Here is a 16,266-nt window from a genome sequence, read left to right as displayed (position 1 = left end):
TGAGAGGCTGGGTGTGCTGTGGCTCTGAGCCACCAGGAGGAGCGGGCAAGCTGCTGCTGCCAGCAAGCTGCCCAGCAGGCCAGGGCCCTGACCGCCCCAAGCCTTCCCATTCTTCCCTGCCTCACAGCCCTAAGGGGCTGGAAAGTTTTGGAACTGCCCTCACATAGACAGTCAGGTGATCAGAATTTGGGAAATGGGCTCAGGGCATTAGAATCATCATAGAATCACAGAATGGCAGGGATTGGAAGGGACCTTTATAGATCATCCAGTCCAGCCTCCCTGCAGAAGCAGGTCCCACCTAGATCAGGTCACACAGGAACACGTCCAGGCAGGTCTTGAGGACCTCCAACGAAGGAGACTGTGTTATGTCAAAAGGAGACCATTGTCTTGTTTGTCTTCTCAGAATCCTAATGCTGCCACGTGGCTTTCATCAGGGCTCACACACTTCATTCAGTGCAGATAGTATGCTGTAGATTGAGAGGTGTGCAGGCAGGGAAGCTGTTATCTGTAGGGTCCAGGAGGTCCCTTCTTTGTGTATGGAATAAATCAGGCAGTTGCTCACAGTTTTTAATTTCTGCTAGCAAGATACACAGGAGGAACGAAATCTGGGCTCACTTTTGCAGAGTTCCAGTGAGGCCCTTAACACAGAATGGTTCACTCCTGCTGCCATCTTAGTGCCTTCCACTTTCTGGGAGCTTAGGAAATGTGTGGAGTAAATCAGTAAAATCAGTAACAAGCATTAGTGCCTACAGTTGAAGTCTTTGGTTTTAGATGGTGAACACCTTGTAACATTCAGAGTCTGCTGAAACCAAAGCACTTGGCTTTAGATGGGCTACTGAAAATACGTGGAGATGTTTTAAGTCTTAATTACACTACATCTGGGGGGTAGTAACAAAGGTGAAAAATCAGCAGCAAGAACCAGTCTTCCTGGACAGCACTCTGATCGACAGAGATGGAGGGAGTTCATCCAAGGGAGTGATGTTAAATTAGAGGTTGGGAGGAGCCTTTCCCCTTTCAATGCAAGGAAACTGGTTGGATTAATTTAGCCTTTGTGGACATCCCATGAGTGGGAACTCGTCACTGGGGACTTGTGGAGGGACATGAGCCCAACATCTTCCAAAGCACTCAGATTGGGTGTGTGGGGACCAAGGCATCGTATGTGATAGGATGCTACTGGTACACCAGTGATAATACTGGAGTAGATCCTGTTCCACAGTCTCTCCCTACATGGTGCATCTCTGTGAAAGTACAGACTGTGCTTGATCAGCTTGTTTAAGTCTCTGGTCCTGCTGTTAAAAGTGAGATGAGGCTGGTTCAGTCATCCTGGGGCATCTTTCAGTTTTGAGTGTGTGACAGTCACAACCTCAGGTTCCTTCTCATGAAGACCTTGGAGTGCAATAGATTGGAAGGCTTTTGTCTGCATTGCCCTTCAGCTTAACATCTGCAAGATGCCACCAACAGTCAGTGGCTGGTTGTCCAATAATTCTTCTCTTGTCAATTTGCTTCTTTTCCCAAGATATGTGATGAAAACATCTGTGTGAGTCATTAGGCTGAAGTCCTCTGAAGCCTTTGATTTTTATATCTTTAGGAATTTTGGTAGCCTTTACATTTTCAGGAAGTTTCTCACTTTAGCAGCAAACTTTTTTTGTTGTATAATGATGTTACTTATCTGAGTTACCTAAGTTCTGTTGGGGCTGCAGTAGCTATTAAAGTCCTGCTTGGAAGGAAAACAACTCCCCTCTAACTCTGGTGGACTTTTAATACAAGAGAAGAGGTCTGGATTAAAGTGACTGGAGGGATTGCCTGTAGCTGTAGGTTCTCAAGGGGAGAGGACTGTGAGAAGGTTTCCTTTCCTTTGCTGTCACCCTCAGGTCACTATGCTATCACCTCTTCTGTTGCAGACGGATGCACTCCGCTAATGTTGGCATCGCTCCGTGTGGGTGGCTCCGACATCAGCGAGGACGATGAGGATGCAGAAGATTCCTCAGCAAACATAATAACAGATTTGATCTACCAAGGTGCCAACCTGCAGGCACAAACAGATCGCACTGGGGAGATGGCACTGCACTTGGCAGCCCGTTACTCGAGAGCAGATGCCGCGAAGCGTTTGCTGGATGCTGGTGCGGACGCCAACGCGCGAGACAACATGGGCCGGACCCCCCTGCATGCAGCCGTGGCTGCTGACGCCCAGGGTGTCTTCCAGGTACAGCAACTGAGGAACCCCTTTCAGAGCAGCTGTGCTCTGGAATGACACAAGCCTGCCCCAGCTGTGCTCTAGTCAGTCAGCTTTACTCTCATGCCTGCCACAGTGTGATGGCCAGGCAAAACTGTTGCATACATCCAGTTTTCTGCTTTTTGGTTCTAAAGTTTCTCTTGAGTTTCTGCCAAATCCCCTGGTTTGATGTGCAGTGGTATTGATAAGTCTTCCCCTGTTGTCCAGATCCTGATCCGTAACAGAGTGACAGACCTGGATGCTCGCATGAACGATGGAACAACCCCCTTAATCCTGGCTGCACGTCTGGCTGTGGAAGGAATGGTGGCCGAACTAATTAACTGCCAGGCAGATGTCAATGCCGTAGATGACCATGGTAATGGGAACGTGGCATGCTGGGCTGGGCAAATACGTGTCATGGTGCAATCATGGAGGGGTGGGCTTCTGCTCTCCTGGAGGGTGGGCTGCTCATCCATTCTGTAGCTGAACCAAACACCAGGCTCTCCTGCAGAAATCCTCTCGGCAGTAATAGACTGCAGGCTGCTGTGCGGTGGCTTGGTTAAGCACTCCTGGAAGAGCAGCAGAAGAAATATGGGGTTGCATAGGCTGGGATTTTCTGGACTGCAGCATGATTCTTGGGGGTAGGTTATTTGAAAAATCAAAACTTTGAAAATCCCAGAGCAGGTGCTGAGAGTCCCATTGCATCTTGGTGACGGGGGGCATGTCACAGTGTGGTGATTTCCAAAGGGTAAACGTGGCTTTGAGACATGTTCGCGTGCTGTGACCCCCACTGCAGTTGCTTTTTCTCTCTGATCCCTGCCCATCGTGGTGCTTTACAAATAGCTCCTCAGTTTATTACTGAAGCTGTTTGGTTTCCCTGCAGGTAAATCTGCTCTTCACTGGGCTGCTGCTGTCAACAATGTGGAAGCAACACTAGTGCTGCTGAAAAATGGAGCCAACAGAGACATGCAGGATAACAAGGTACAGTTTATGTGCGCTCAGCATGGCTGTGCTTCCTAATTAAAAGCATCTCTTTGCTGTTGGTAGCGAGCAAAGTTCAGGTTTTCTAAACTGGGTGTTCAGTGCAAGTCTTCCAAACCCAGCCTGTGACTGGAGCTCTCCCCAAGTGCTGGGCATCTGGTAGGATTTCTGATATGGGAGAGCAGTTCTCTTCCTTGTTTGGCCAAGTCCCAGCCATCAGTGCTGTCCTGCTTCCCTTGCAGAGAAGGAATGCAGTTCACAGCAGTGTGTGAGAACATCAGGGTGAAGTGCTGCTGGTGTCAAGCACCTGGATTCTGCTTAGCAGAGACACGGACCTAGCAGCACAGCAGCAGTTGTGGCCTGTCACATTTTCAGGGATCTCACTGCAGGGTGGATATGGGTGAGAAGCCCCTCTGAGAGACAGTCTGCACCGTGCAGACCCCCTGTAACTTCGCTGTTAGCCTTTGGGATGTCTTAGCTCTAAGGCAGTGTTAGCCAGCGGTCAGTTGGTCAGTCCCCCTGCAGTGAAGCCGCTCAAATCCTTCTTCCCTGCGTTTCCAGGAGGAGACGCCGCTCTTCCTGGCCGCTCGGGAAGGCAGTTTCGAAGCAGCCAAAATCTTGCTGGACCATTTTGCCAATCGAGACATCACAGACCACATGGACCGGCTGCCACGGGATGTGGCCCAGGACCGGATGCACCACGACATCGTGCAGCTTCTCAACGAGTACAACGTGGCGCACAGCCCCGCCGGCCACCCCGGGGCCATGCTGAACTCTGCCCTCTCCCCGGTCATTTGTGGCCCCAATAGGTCCTTCCTCAATCTGAAGCACGCTTCCTTAAGCAAGAAGTCACGGAAACCGAACGCCAAAGGCATCGTGCCCACGAACCTCACCAAAGACGCGAAGAGGAGAAGAAAGAAGTCCCTCAGTGAGAGCAAAGGGCAGTTTTCGGAGAGCTCAGTGACCCTGTCACCGGTCGATTCCCTGGAGTCGCCCCACACTTTCGCCTCTGAGCCGACATCGTCTCCCGTGATGCCGTCACCGGGGGTGCTACACTCGTCGCCCAGCTCGCTGCTGACCGCCCCGGCCGTGCAGCCCGCACACGCCATGTCCTTCTCCAACCTGCACGAGATGCAGCCCCTGGGGCGCGGGTCCGGCACGGTGCTCCCGTCCGTCAGCCAGCTGCTTTCCCAGCACAGAACCACCCCTCCCAGCGGCGGCCTCGGTAGGCTGCGGCCGGCCAACGTTTCCACCGAGTGGATGAACCGCGTGGAGGTGGGCGACTCGCAGTACGAGATGTTTGGCATGGTGCCGCAGGTGATGCACCCGCACCCCGGCGTCTCCCAGCAGAGCAGCTTGGTTCAAGCGGATACAAAGCACATGGGAGTGTCCAGGGAGTCTCTGCCCCCTATCATGACTTTCCAACTGGTTCCCAAGGGCGGCATAAACCAGCAAGCACTGCCACAGCAGGCCCAGCCAAACTGCGCCCAGAACATGGCTGCTCCTCTCAGCTCCATGTACCAGATACCGGATTTGGCTCAGCTGCCCAGCGCCTCGTTCTCCATGGCCGCCATCCCTCAGCAGGACGGGCAAGTGGCTCAGACGGTCCTCCCAGCCTACCACCAGTTCCAGAGCTCGATGGGCAAGTACCCCACGCCTCCGTCGCAGCACAGCTGCTACTCCTCGGCCACAGAACGGACTCCTAGCCACAACCGGCACTTACAAGGGGAGCACCCGTACCTGACTCCATCGCCCGAATCTCCGGACCAGTGGTCGAGCTCCTCCCCACACTCTGCCTCTGACTGGTCCGATGTGGCAACCAGTCCCGGTAACAGCCAGCGCGGGCCGGCAGCCGCTCACATGACGGAGCAGCAGCGGAACAACATGCAGGTGTACGCCTGAGGGCTGGCCCGGGTGAAGCCCGATAAAAGCGGACTCCAGAACTCATGAAGGTCTTCCAGGATGGAAATGAAGAACCATTTTAGTATCCAAGAGTCTTAATGAGCCCAGGCTGTTGTTTCCTTGGAGGGACTGTGGTCGCTGTAAGCTTACGTGCTTTTTATGCTAAAACCAGAGAACTGTAGATGCTGGTGATGGAGAAGACCGGCTGGGTCACTCGCAACCAACCCCCATGCGCCCTGGGTGTGACGGCTGTCTGCACTGGATTCTCCAGCCTGCTTTTAGACATCTTTCACCGTTTCTTTGGGGAAGACAGCTCTTCAGCTCAACACATCTCACGGTCGTTTCTCCAGAAATTTAGCCAAAACCAGCTTTGTATCCTTATTTTGTTACTCTTTTTGTTACCCACATAACCTCTCTCTGAAGCACCTTCTACTAGTTCTCCTCGAGTTCAAGTTGCCTTGTCTTGACACAGCTCAGAGCTGCACCCGCGTTCCCGGCCCCCTCCTTCTCACGGCCGCTCTTGCTCAGCAAGCGAGCCGGGCTTCCCACAACATCCACAGGTCAAGTGACACCTTCTGTCACACAGCTTCACCCTCTCCTCTTCAAGAGCCTTCGTCTTGTACAAACCCACTAACACCCCGTAGCCTCTCACTGCCTGCTCCCCCCAGGTATTATGAGATTATATATACATATAGTCTTCTCTTAGGTCTTTTTTTTTGTTATTTTTTTATTACTTCCCCCTCCTGACAACGCTGGTCTGACCTGGTCTGCCCTCCCCTGCCCTGCCCATCGTGGGCTGCAGGCACATCTCTCCCATGTCATGTGCCTTCCCCCAGACACACCAGACCGTTCTAACACTACGCTCCCCATGTCCCCGTCCCGCCAGGGCTGCCCCTGACCACCTTCACGGGCTCCTGTGGTGGAAGAGATGCCCTGCAACCCATACCAGGCCTTTTGGGAAACTCTTGGCATGAGCATGAGCATTTCGAAACCTGCCAACGCCAGCTCCCAGCATTCCTGCACAGCACTCCCTGCCCTCCAGCCCGGGGTGACTGTGCCTCCTGCCCTCCAGATACCATATGCTGCCTCTTTATCAAGAAGCATCAAGGACGTCTTTACATGTTTGCAGCATGTGACTTTCTGTGTCAGGAGCAGCGAGCAGCCCTTTGAAAAGTGGCCCTTTTCTCTTCAGCCCTGGGATGGGGTTGCTTTGTCTTCCCCTCCTGCGGAGAGGACGCCGCGACGCTGAGTCCCGAGCGGGCTGCTGGCAGTAGTGGGCAGGAGCTGGGCTTGAGCAGCAGACCAGCCAGCTCAGTAAGCGTTGCCTGAAGTAGTTTGGGTAGCAGGTTCCGCTCTCAGCTTCAGCCTGTGTCAGTTTCCCAGCTGAGGTGCCCCGCGTGCTCTGCAGGACTTGTCCCACAGCTGCCCCATTCCTCGGGAGGGAGGGAAGCCCGCTGTCACCAACCTCAGACAAACAGATGCTCTTTCTGCTTCGTCCCTGGAGGGCTCTGAGCCAGTCAGCAGCAGAAGTGGACACTTCTGGGGATGGTTTGCTCCTACCTCTTCAGGGGAACCCTGCAGACACGTGTTCCAAAGAGACGGGGGCTGTCGGCTGCCGCCAAAGGACAGAGAAGGCCGCTCCCCTCCCAGCAGCGGCCGCTCAGCCACATCCTACCGTGTACAGTATTCTCTCTGATGCTCTTTTCCATTCTAATCAAGAGTCAAAGCTTTTCCTTTCAATTGGACTCAATGGTACATGAAGGCAGGGCCTCAGGAGGAGCTGCTTCCCGGGTCTATGGTTTGGGCCCGCAGTCGATGCTGTCTGCGAGGCGCACAGCGCTCCCTGGCACGCTCGCTGCCCCGTGTCCCGTGAAGAAGTTCAGCTGCAACTGACTCAGATCTCCGGGCAGGAGCCCTCAGGCTCCTGGAGGTCTGTCCAGGTACATGTTTCACTGCAAATAATGAAGTGTCGCTATATGGATGCTAAAGAAACAAAGGGCTTTTCCTCGTTAGCCCCAGATAACCAAGTGCCTTTTCCTGTCTGTGGCTGCCTTTCCCAAGAGGAGTGCTTCCTGTGGGATGAAGCCGGTTTCGTGCCTGGCCTGTTAGTACCACGGCCCTCTGCCTTTCTCTTTTCTTGGGTTTTTTTTAACTACTTGTAAAGATAATATCTCCTCAAGGTGATATTTTATCTCGTTAAGTTGTAGAGTAACCATTCACACAGCAGCGTTTTCCTATATTAATAATGGAAAATATTTGCTTATTTTTACATTTTTATAAAAGTCTTTTATGAAAATAGTTGCTGCCAAATGTATAAGCAATTTTTATCCCCCAGAATAAAGAGAACGTGCCCAATGTGTGTCTGGGTGCTGCTGTTGTCATTCACCTTCCTGGCACAGGGGAGGGCTCCTCAGGGCCTCAGTGGTCTGTGTCAGGAGAGAGGTTTTTGGGGGATCAGGGCAGGCTCTGTGCTCTGGCTCAACAGGGCATGAACCCAGCTGCTTAGCTCCATCCATGCCTGGGAGCTGGAGGCAGCTGAGCTCGAGTGTAGCAGGAGGATCCCGTGTCTCTGAGTTCAATGAGGAGGGTGGCAGTGACCAGCCCCTGGACACACTGGGAGGGACTGGCATGAGGCCTTTTGGAGATGCTTTCAATAAGAGCTCTCGCTGGGCTGGGAGCCTGGGAGACAGAAGGGCTGGGGCTTCTGTGTGGCTCATGGAGAGGCTGCGTGCAGATATGGGTCAGGCAGTGGCCAGCAGAGCCCTGGTTTCGCTTGCCCTTTCAGCTCCTGTCTGCTTCCCTGGGCCATTCCCTGTTCCTCCAGCGAGGAGGAGGACCCTCATCCCCAGAGCCAAGGTTGCCTCCCTGGCTTTGGCTAGGCATCTGCTCCATGGAGCCGTGCCATTCTCCAGCCTCTGAGACCGGGAGTCACAGCTCCCCTGTGCTGTTCTCAGCCTCCAACAGTTGGAGCGTTGACAATGACTGCCTGTCCCGTGTTTTGAGCAGGGAGGTGCCACCAGGCTCCACTAGTGCTGTCCTGGCCCCTTTCCAGCTCTCACTCCGAGCTCAGATGGAGCCAATAGCTGAATTACGATGCTCAGCGGGGATAAAGCTGCTGAGGGCATTTTATAAGGGTTTAATATTCAAACAAAGCAGCTCCTTTATCTTCTAGTCAAGCCAGCTTGGTAAGTGCAAACCTCCAGGAGGCTTCCATCCATGTTCTCACACAGGTTGCACATCTGTGCCAAAGTTTAGTGAGCTCTGCTGTGCCTCTGGCGTGGTGGCGGCAACTTTGATGGGGCTCAGGCTCAGACTTGATGCTGCATCTCCTCAGGGGAGGGCACATGCCCCTTCCCTTGCCTGCCACAGCCAGAGGCTTGTGGAGACTCGTCCTGTTGTATCCAAATAAGCCTAACTGAACCAGTCAGGCAGGGAGTTTGCATATGCCTTATCTAACTGAGGAGTGATGGAGCAGCCTCGGGCTCCTCTGGGGAAGGTTTTCAGGGCTTCTCACACAGCGAGGTTGTAGTCCTGGCTTCTGAGGGGTTGCTGTGTGTGAAGGATGTCCCTGTCAGTGCAGCTGATCTCTCTAGGGTTGTTTCTTTCAGGAGCAGTGCTGGCAGGCAGCAGCAGCTGTGTTTGGACAGAAGGCAGCTCAGCTTTACTCCTTCGGTCATGGAAGATGCCTAGTAAGCCAGCCCAGCCTTGAGAGGTCTCAGGGAGCAGCAGTGGCTGGATCCCCAAGTACGTGGGTGAAGGAGACAGGTCTGATCCCTCCTTCCTCCCTGGGGAAAAAGTCAGACCTGTCTGTGCATGCTGGTGTGAGAGATCCCTGGGAGACATGGCTTGAGCCTGACAGCCAGAAGTTACAGCTTCAGCCAGCTGTCAGTTCTCTGTGTTGGGGGAAGCAGGGCTCAGCTTTGGGGCTAGATTCTCTGTGAGGAGCTCCCAGGGGCCTCCAAAGATGTGGGAGAGGGTTCGGGGAAGGAGAGACAGGCACTGGCTGTAGCTGGCAGCAGCAGGAGCTGGCAGCTTTGCCAGAGGCCAAGGGGGACAGGCAAGGGGAAGAACTTTCAAAGACGCTTTGGCTTGTTTGGAACCAGCAAAGGGATGCTCCAGAGCAGCGTGGCCAAAGCAGCAGGGTGGGTGAGCTTCCAGCCACCTCCCAGCAGGGCGAGAGGACAGCCTGAGGTGAGGAGCACAACAGAGATAACTGTGCCCGGCCGTGCCGCAGGGCTGTGTGTGCCGGGTTCCACACCAGCTGCCATGCCACAGGGCTGTGTGCTGGGTTCCACACCAGCTGCCATGCCACAGGGCTGTGTGCTGGGTTCCACACCAGCTGCAGGGGCTGCTGCTGCAGGACCTGCCCCTTCCTCCCGGAGGGATGCGGAGTGCTGGAGCCCTGCGTCAGTGCCGGGCGTGGGGTCGGGCACCCCAACCGCTGTCTGATAGCAGCCACCAGCCCCCGGGCGCAGGCTGTTCCCACGCCACACATCCTCCTGACAAACATCCCCAGGCAGTTCAAACAAGGGCGGTGTGTGTGTGACGCACGGCAGAGCTGGGCAGGGCCTGGGCCCGGCCGCCTGCCGCGGCTCCCTCGCCCAGGTGCCGTGGCTGGGCCATGGCTGTGGGCAGTGCCAACGGTGGTACCCACGGGGCCAGGAGCGGGGATGCTCTGGCTGGTACCCGGGCAGCCTCCCGCAGGGCTCAGCCCTGGGCCGGCTGGGGCTGGGCCAGTGGGCATCCCTGCCACCAGCTCTCGGCTGTGGGGTTATCTCTGTGCTTTAGTAATTAATGCTAATTGCAGGGGGTTTATTGACCAACTAGGAGAGGTTCTTCCTGCCCTTTCTAGAGACGGGTTGAATGCAAACAGAGCAGAGATCTGGGCAGCTTTCCAGCCAAGTGGGGGAGCATGGAGGGGTATCAGCAGTAAGGGTTTTATGGTGGGAATTACCTGATCTGGGCAAACAGTGATGCTGGTGAGCACTGGACTATAAAGGGCTGCTCTTCTCTTGCTGTCCCACTAGAAGTTGTGACTCCTGATCTCCAGACAGCAGGTGAGGAAGGGGACCCTCGCGGGGTGGCGCTGGAGCCTGGGGATGCTCCAGGGTGGCTTTGTGGGCAAGCCGGAGCTGATCCCACCCCTGGCAGCTTGCAGGGGAGCAGAGCTCTGCCCTTGCTGGATGGGACAGGCTGTCACCGTGCCATTTTCAGCCCCGTGTTGACTTCTGTTGCTGTTTTTTTGAGGGGAAGATTAGCTGAGTCTGCAAACCAGCCCTGGTACCCAGGGATTAGCCTGGATAAAGGAGACTGTGCTGATGTGGCTCATTTGCCTCCCCAACCTGGGTCTGGCAGTGCTGTGAGCTCCAGGGATGAAAACAATGCTGTGCACATCATCCCTGCGTTTCTACTGACCCTGGCCCTGCCTGTGCCACTGCTGCTGTTGCCCAAGGCCAGGGCAGGGCCGGGGACCCCCCACCTGTGCCTGTGCTCCCTCCGTGTCCCCACAGTGCAGCTTGGGTCACCCAGATGCCCCCCGCCACAGCTGGGACTGGTGGAACTGGGACACCTTGCTGCCAGTGTGGGCTGGGCACCCTGAGCCATGCCAGGGGGATGGGGTGCAGGCACAGCAAAGTGCCCTGTGCCAGGCACGGGAGAGGGTGGCACAGCTCCTGGGGCTGCCATCTCCTCCAGCCAGCTGAAAGGGACCAGATTCAGTCCACAGCAGGGTGGGTTTGCACCCTTGGGGCACAGACAGCGTCCCCTGTCACCGAGGGACCTGGTGTGACCTGAAGCTCCTACAGGGAACAGCAGTGAGGAGGATGGCGGCAGCAACCAGACTCACCCTCCTGCTGCTGCTGGGCTGCCTGGGGCTGCTGCAGCCAGCTGGTGAGTCCCAGGGCTTGGGAGGCAGCTGCTGTGGCAGTTGGGGCCGGGCTGGAGCCCTGCCTCTCTCCAGCCACGCCACTGGCCACCCCCCACCTCTCCCCTTGGCTCTGCGTCCGCAGGCAGCCGGTACATTGACTACTGCCCCAAGGGCTGGTCCTACTACAAGCTGAGCTGCTTCAGGTACTTCTATCAGCTCCAGAGCTGGGACGAGGCTGAGGTAAGCCTGACAGGGCACACAGGCGGCTGGGGACCCTCGGTCTCCTCGGGGTGCCCCGGCGCTGACGGTTGTCCCCACAGAGGCAGTGCCAGGCCAGCCACACTGGTGGCCACCTGGCCTGGGTGGAGGAGCCCCGGGAGGCCATCACCCTGCAGAGGGCCATCTCCTACTACCAGCGCGTGCGGCCCGTCTGGCTCGGCCTCCACTTCAAGCCTGAGGTGAGACTGGGGGCAACAGCGGGTGGTGGGGGCCAGGGGGCAGAGAGGCCGTTGCTTTGACCACACCCCCTCTCCCTGCACAGAGCCAGGCCTGGCACTGGGTGAGCGGGGACAAGTACAGTGTGGACAGTGGGCTGGCTGGGAACGGTGCCCGTGGCGGGAGCTGCGGTTTGCTGACCCCGCTCAGCGGTGAGTGCCTGACCCTTCCTCCACACCGCACCTTTCTTCCACTCCTGGCTCCCGTGTCCTGGGGGGCTGCTGTGGGCAGAGCTGGTGCCTCTGTCCCTGGGGTGACTCCCATTGACCCCTGGCCCACATCTCCATCAGGCTTCACCGTGTGGTCCAGTGCCAACTGCACCCAGCAGCATCACTACATCTGCAAGTTCACCCCCTCGTACTGAGCACAGCCCCTGGCACTGTGGGGGGCCAGCTGCCTGCGGTGCTCCTCCCTCGCCTTCTCCCTCCTCTCCCCCACAACTCCTAAAAGTACATCTACATATAAAGAAACGTGCAAGTGCCGTGTGAGCTTTGTGCTGGTGTGAAGCCCTGGGCTAGTCCAGGTGAAAGAGAGGCCGGTGCTGCTGTGACTCCCTGGCTGTCCTGGCTCCCAGGTGCCTCGGTGCTGACAGGGCTGCTTGGGGGTGAGTCCCAGGAGCCACTGAGCTGGTGAATCTCCCGGCCAGGCCCTCGTGTTTGCTTATCCCCAGCATTCTGGTGCCACATAGGGCAGGTGTTTGTGTGGGGGCAGGGGTGTCCCGAGGGTGCAGGCATGGCAGAAGGGGTGGGATGGGAGCTGGTGTGGCCGTGCAGGCATGGGGATGGGTGCCCCCCAGGTGTCAATGACTCCGCAGGGGTCCGGGGGCTGCCCTGTGGCCATGTTGACAGTAGCACTGAGACCAAAGGTCCCTTTTTATGTGACCACAGTGTTGCCACAGGCCTCACGTGCCTGTTTGCTCTGCTGCTTTGAAGACGACTCTGCCCCCACCCAGCTCATGGGGTATTTTACACACACACACCCCCTGAGCCACGGCATGTGACTGAGGTGGACTGCGTCCCGGGTGGCTCCGTCGGTGCTGGCACCAGAGCCCCACACACCCTCTGCTCCCTCCCCAGGGGCAAATGGGGAGGCCACAAAGCTCAGTGACCGCAGCGGGCACTGCAGCAGCTGCCACCCCACACCACAGAGGCTGCGGGAGAGCCCATCCCACTGCTCAGCCCCAGCTCCAGCCACACGTATCCTCAAGCTTTGTGGCACGAGACACAAACATTCCATGAGCTCCCTCCTCCACCGCCGGCGCTCCCTCCGCTGTCCCTGTCGTGTTGGCTGGCACTGGGCGACCTTTGAGCGCTAGGGTCCGGCTCTGATAAGGGCCGGGAGGGCCATGCTGCACCACCCACACACTTTATAAAAGCCCCGCACCGGGCTCGTCCCGCCGTGCGTCCCTGCGGCCGTTGGGGCCAAGATGCTGCGCTTGGTGGGCCGTGCTGCACGCTGCTGGGGGGCCAAATGGGCACCCGGGGGGGGCCAGCACCCCCCGGCCCTGCCAAAGGCATGGTGAGCACCCACACGGACCAGAGTGGGGGAGGCACGACTGGAGGGGGCGGGTCGGGAAGCTGGCAGCCGTGCCGGGGAAGGGGATGCTCTCCCCGCACCCCCAGCATGGCTAGGCACGGGGAGCCAGCAGGGATTTCGAGTGCTCACTGGCGGCACCTCGCTGGGGCCAGCGCCCATCCCCGAAGCTCGGGGCCGCCGCGGGACTGCCGCCGCTCCCTCTGCCCCGCAGCCTCGCCAGTGCCGCCGGGACCGGTGCCTGGCCCAAGGACGTGGGCATCCTGGCGCTGGAGGTGTACTTCCCCGCCCAGTACGTGGAGCAGGAGGAGCTGGAGCGGTACGACGGCGTAGAAGCCGGCAAGTACACGCGGGGCTTGGGCCAGCAGCAGATGGGCTTCTGCGCGGCCCACGAGGACATCAACTCGCTGTGCCTGACCGTGGTGCAGCGGCTGGTGGAGCGCGGCCGCCTCTCCTGGGATGCCATCGGCCGCCTGGAGGTGGGCACCGAGACCGTCATTGACAAGTCCAAGGCTGTCAAGACTGTCCTCATGCAGCTGTTCCACGACTCGGGCAACACTGATGTGGAGGGCATCGACACCACCAATGCCTGCTACGGGGGCACGGCCTCACTCTTCAACGCGGCTGCCTGGGTGGAATCCAGCGCCTGGGATGGTGGGTGCCGGCAGCGCCAAGGGGGCAGAGGGATGGGGTGGGAGGCTGCAGGTGGCCTGAAACCCAAAAATGCTCCGGCAAGCCTCAAAGGGAGCTGCTGCCCCTGCAAGCTCTCCACCACCTGCTTCTCGCCTGCCTTGGCCGTGATGCCGGGCAGCGTGGGAGTGGGAGCGCACGGGGTCCGTGGGATGGAGGCTGCTGAGGGACAGAGGAGGGATGCTGAGGCCCCCTGTCCTCCCCCAGGTCGTTATGCTGTGGTGGTGTGTGGGGACATTGCTGTCTACGCCACGGGGAACGCGCGGCCCACGGGAGGTGCCGGTGCCATCGCCATGCTGGTGGGACCCAACGCCCCGCTGGTGCTGGAGAGAGGTCGGTGTCGTCAGGCCGTGGGGATGGCGAGCTGATGGGTGCTGTCCCTGGGGGCCGTATATCCACGCCACAGCCCCAGACAGAGCTGCTCAGCATCAGCAGCCTCAGTTCTGCCAGCAGAATGTCTGTGCCATGCTGGGTACCCCAGGATCCCAGCCAGCCACATCCCCATGGGAGCAACCCAGGGAGGCTGGTGAAAGCTGGTGCTGGTGTGGCAGGCAGTACCCACGGGTGCTGGCATCCCCCAACACCCTCCCTGTGCCCCCAGGCCTGCGGGGAACCCACATGGAGCACGCCTACGACTTCTACAAGCCGGACCTGGCCTCCGAGTACCCAGTGGTGGACGGGCATCTGTCCATCCAGTGCTACCTGCGGGCGCTGGACCGCTGCTACGCCGTGTACCGCCGGAAGGCAGAGAGCCAGTGGCAGCAGGGTAAGCGGCGGCACCACCGGGCTGCCCGTGCCGTCCCGCCGCCTGCCAACAGCCCCGTGTCTCCTCCCAGCCGGCGTCCAACGGCCCTTCACCCTCGACGACTTCAAGTTCATCATCTTCCACACGCCCTTCTGCAAGCTGGTGCAGAAGTCGGTGGGGCGGCTGCTGCTGAATGACTTCTTGGCCAACCCCAACCCTGACACGGCCACCGGCCTGTACAAGGGGCTGCAGGCCTTCCGGTGGGTCCCCACGCCGCGGCCCCAGGCTCCCAGCCCAGCTGGGGACGTGCCCGTGGCGGAGTCCGAGCCGGCCTCTCTCTGGGCAGTGGCGTGAAGCTGGAGGACACCTACACCAGCAAGGAGGTGGAGAAGGCCTTCCAGGCAGCCAGCCAGGAGATCTTCAACCAGAAGACCAAACGCTCCCTGCTCCTCTCGTCCCGCAACGGCAACATGTACACGCCATCCATGTATGGCTGTCTGGCCTCCCTCTTGGCACAGTGAGTCCCCCCTAAAAGGTCTCTTGGGGCAGGGGGAAGGTCTTTTTTATGAGGACGGTCCCTGGCTGGCTGGGGAAGGAGGCACCAACGTTCATCTCCCACCCTACTCAGGCAGAGCCCTGACGCTTTCACTGCACATAGGCCCTGGCATGAATAAGTCCCACTTGGCACCATGTCCCTACCAGCCTTTTCATCCTGGCTCCCTGGAGCTGGGCCAGTGCATAAAGTCCTTCTGTTGGTGCTGGGAGGATGAAACCCTCCTTGTAGTGCCAGGCAGAATGGCTGACCCCACTGTGAAGGAGTTGTGGGAAGGGCCAGGCAGCACTAAGGGACAAAAGCCTTGTCCTGGGGCTCCCCGCATCACTGCGCTCCGGGCCCACACAGCCCCGAGTCCTGGGACCGCCCTACTTGCAAGAGGGGCAGGAGGCAGCTCCTTACACCATGCCCACAGCCCCAGATTCCCTCTCACCCCGCTACTCTCTCACTGCAGGTCCTCAGCGCGGGACCTGGCCGGCTCCCGGATTGGAGCCTTCTCCTACGGCTCGGGGCTGGCCGCCAGCATGTTCTCCCTCCGCGTCTCCGAGGATGCGACCCCAGGTGAGCCCCGGCCGAGGGAGCAGCAGGGAGGGGAGGGCAGTTTGGGGCTAACGGGATGCCCACCGTCCACCAGGCTCACCCCTGGACAAGCTGGTGTCCAGCCTGGCTGACCTGCCCGCTCGCCTGGACGCCCGCAAGCGTGTGGCCCCGCAAGACTTTGCTGCCATCATGAAGCAGCGGGAAGAAACACATCACTTGGGTGAGTGGGGTTGCAACATCCCCCCTCCTTCCCTGCTGCCTGCCAGGACACCATGGCTCCCTCTGAGCATCACCACCCTCTCCCTGCAGCTGACCACGCTCCCCAAGGCTCCCAGGCCGATCTCTTCCCCGGCACCTGGTACCTGACGCGAGTGGATGCCAAGTACCGCCGGCAATATGCCAGGAAGCCTGTCTAGGGGCGACCCGAGCGGTGAACCCCAGGGAGGGGGGTGCTCTCCTGCCCTCCTCAGCATCCCTGCTCACCCCCAAATCCAGGACTGGTCTCTGTGGGAAACCTCACCTTGGGTGGCTGGGAGGTGGCTGGTGGAGACTGTGGTGTTCTCTGCACAAACATGGGCAGTGCAGGGGAATAAAGGTGTGGATGAGAGAGGGCAGCAGCCCAGCTCTGGCTCCTGGTCATGAGTGGTCCCTTCCTGCCCGGAGGACCTTCTGGCAGCCACCAGAGGACTGGATCATGTCCCCTCACAGGATTTATCCCATGGGGACCCAATGTGGTCACCCGCCCCCTT

The 16,266-nt window shown here is 58.5% G+C and overlaps 3 protein-coding genes across 4 annotated transcripts in view; all 3 read left to right on the top strand.

The window, feature by feature from the left end:
* NOTCH2 (notch receptor 2) overlaps positions 1 to 7,443 on the top strand; it is an 85,918-nt gene extending 78,475 nt beyond the window's left edge. For both annotated transcript variants that reach the window (XM_062003490.1, XM_062003489.1), the window contains 4 exons: positions 1,902 to 2,203; positions 2,441 to 2,588; positions 3,096 to 3,193; positions 3,755 to 7,443. In XM_062003490.1, the coding sequence (XP_061859474.1) occupies positions 1,902 to 2,203; positions 2,441 to 2,588; positions 3,096 to 3,193; positions 3,755 to 5,095 (1,889 nt within the window). In that variant the 3' untranslated portion in view covers positions 5,096 to 7,443. The remainder of the gene's footprint in view (positions 1 to 1,901; positions 2,204 to 2,440; positions 2,589 to 3,095; positions 3,194 to 3,754) is intronic.
* Positions 7,444 to 10,906: 3,463 nt separating this feature from the next.
* REG4 (regenerating family member 4) lies at positions 10,907 to 11,829 on the top strand. Its single transcript, XM_062004266.1, has 5 exons — positions 10,907 to 10,984; positions 11,104 to 11,201; positions 11,282 to 11,419; positions 11,503 to 11,608; positions 11,747 to 11,829. Exons 1-5 carry the CDS (start codon positions 10,918 to 10,920, stop codon positions 11,818 to 11,820), a joined length of 483 nt encoding a protein of 160 aa, XP_061860250.1. The 5' UTR covers positions 10,907 to 10,917; the 3' UTR covers positions 11,821 to 11,829.
* Positions 11,830 to 12,882: 1,053 nt separating this feature from the next.
* Positions 12,883 to 15,933, top strand: HMGCS2 (3-hydroxy-3-methylglutaryl-CoA synthase 2). Its single transcript, XM_062003821.1, has 9 exons — positions 12,883 to 12,974; positions 13,204 to 13,643; positions 13,887 to 14,012; positions 14,281 to 14,445; positions 14,516 to 14,684; positions 14,771 to 14,941; positions 15,432 to 15,538; positions 15,612 to 15,737; positions 15,827 to 15,933. Exons 1-9 carry the CDS (start codon positions 12,883 to 12,885, stop codon positions 15,931 to 15,933), a joined length of 1,503 nt encoding a protein of 500 aa, XP_061859805.1.
* The last annotated feature ends 333 nt before the right edge of the window (positions 15,934 to 16,266 follow it).

This window comes from Colius striatus, chromosome 10 (genome assembly GCF_028858725.1).
Source record: "Colius striatus isolate bColStr4 chromosome 10, bColStr4.1.hap1, whole genome shotgun sequence".
NCBI classification, from domain to species: Eukaryota; Metazoa; Chordata; class Aves; order Coliiformes; family Coliidae; genus Colius; species Colius striatus.
The sequence above is the reverse complement of the archived record's forward strand: the minus strand, read 5'-3'. Positions and strand labels throughout refer to the sequence as shown.

What these genes read in the sequence shown, in the direction of transcription:
- REG4 (XM_062004266.1), top strand. Translation starts at nt 10,918, where the DNA reads ATGGCGGCAGCAACCAGACTCACCCTCCTGCTGCTGCTGGGCTGCCTG. An exon ending in GGGGCTGCTGCAGCCAGCTG is followed by an intron (nt 10,985 to 11,103) that starts GTGAGTCCCAGG and finishes CTGCGTCCGCAG; the next exon opens with GCAGCCGGTACATTGACTAC. An exon ending in TTTGCTGACCCCGCTCAGCG is followed by an intron (nt 11,609 to 11,746) that starts GTGAGTGCCTGA and finishes CATCTCCATCAG; the next exon opens with GCTTCACCGTGTGGTCCAGT.
- HMGCS2 (XM_062003821.1), top strand. Translation starts at nt 12,883, where the DNA reads ATGCTGCGCTTGGTGGGCCGTGCTGCACGCTGCTGGGGGGCCAAATGG. An exon ending in AAGGGGCTGCAGGCCTTCCG is followed by an intron (nt 14,685 to 14,770) that starts GTGGGTCCCCAC and finishes CTCTCTGGGCAG; the next exon opens with TGGCGTGAAGCTGGAGGACA. An exon ending in CTGGCCTCCCTCTTGGCACA is followed by an intron (nt 14,942 to 15,431) that starts GTGAGTCCCCCC and finishes CTCTCACTGCAG; the next exon opens with GTCCTCAGCGCGGGACCTGG.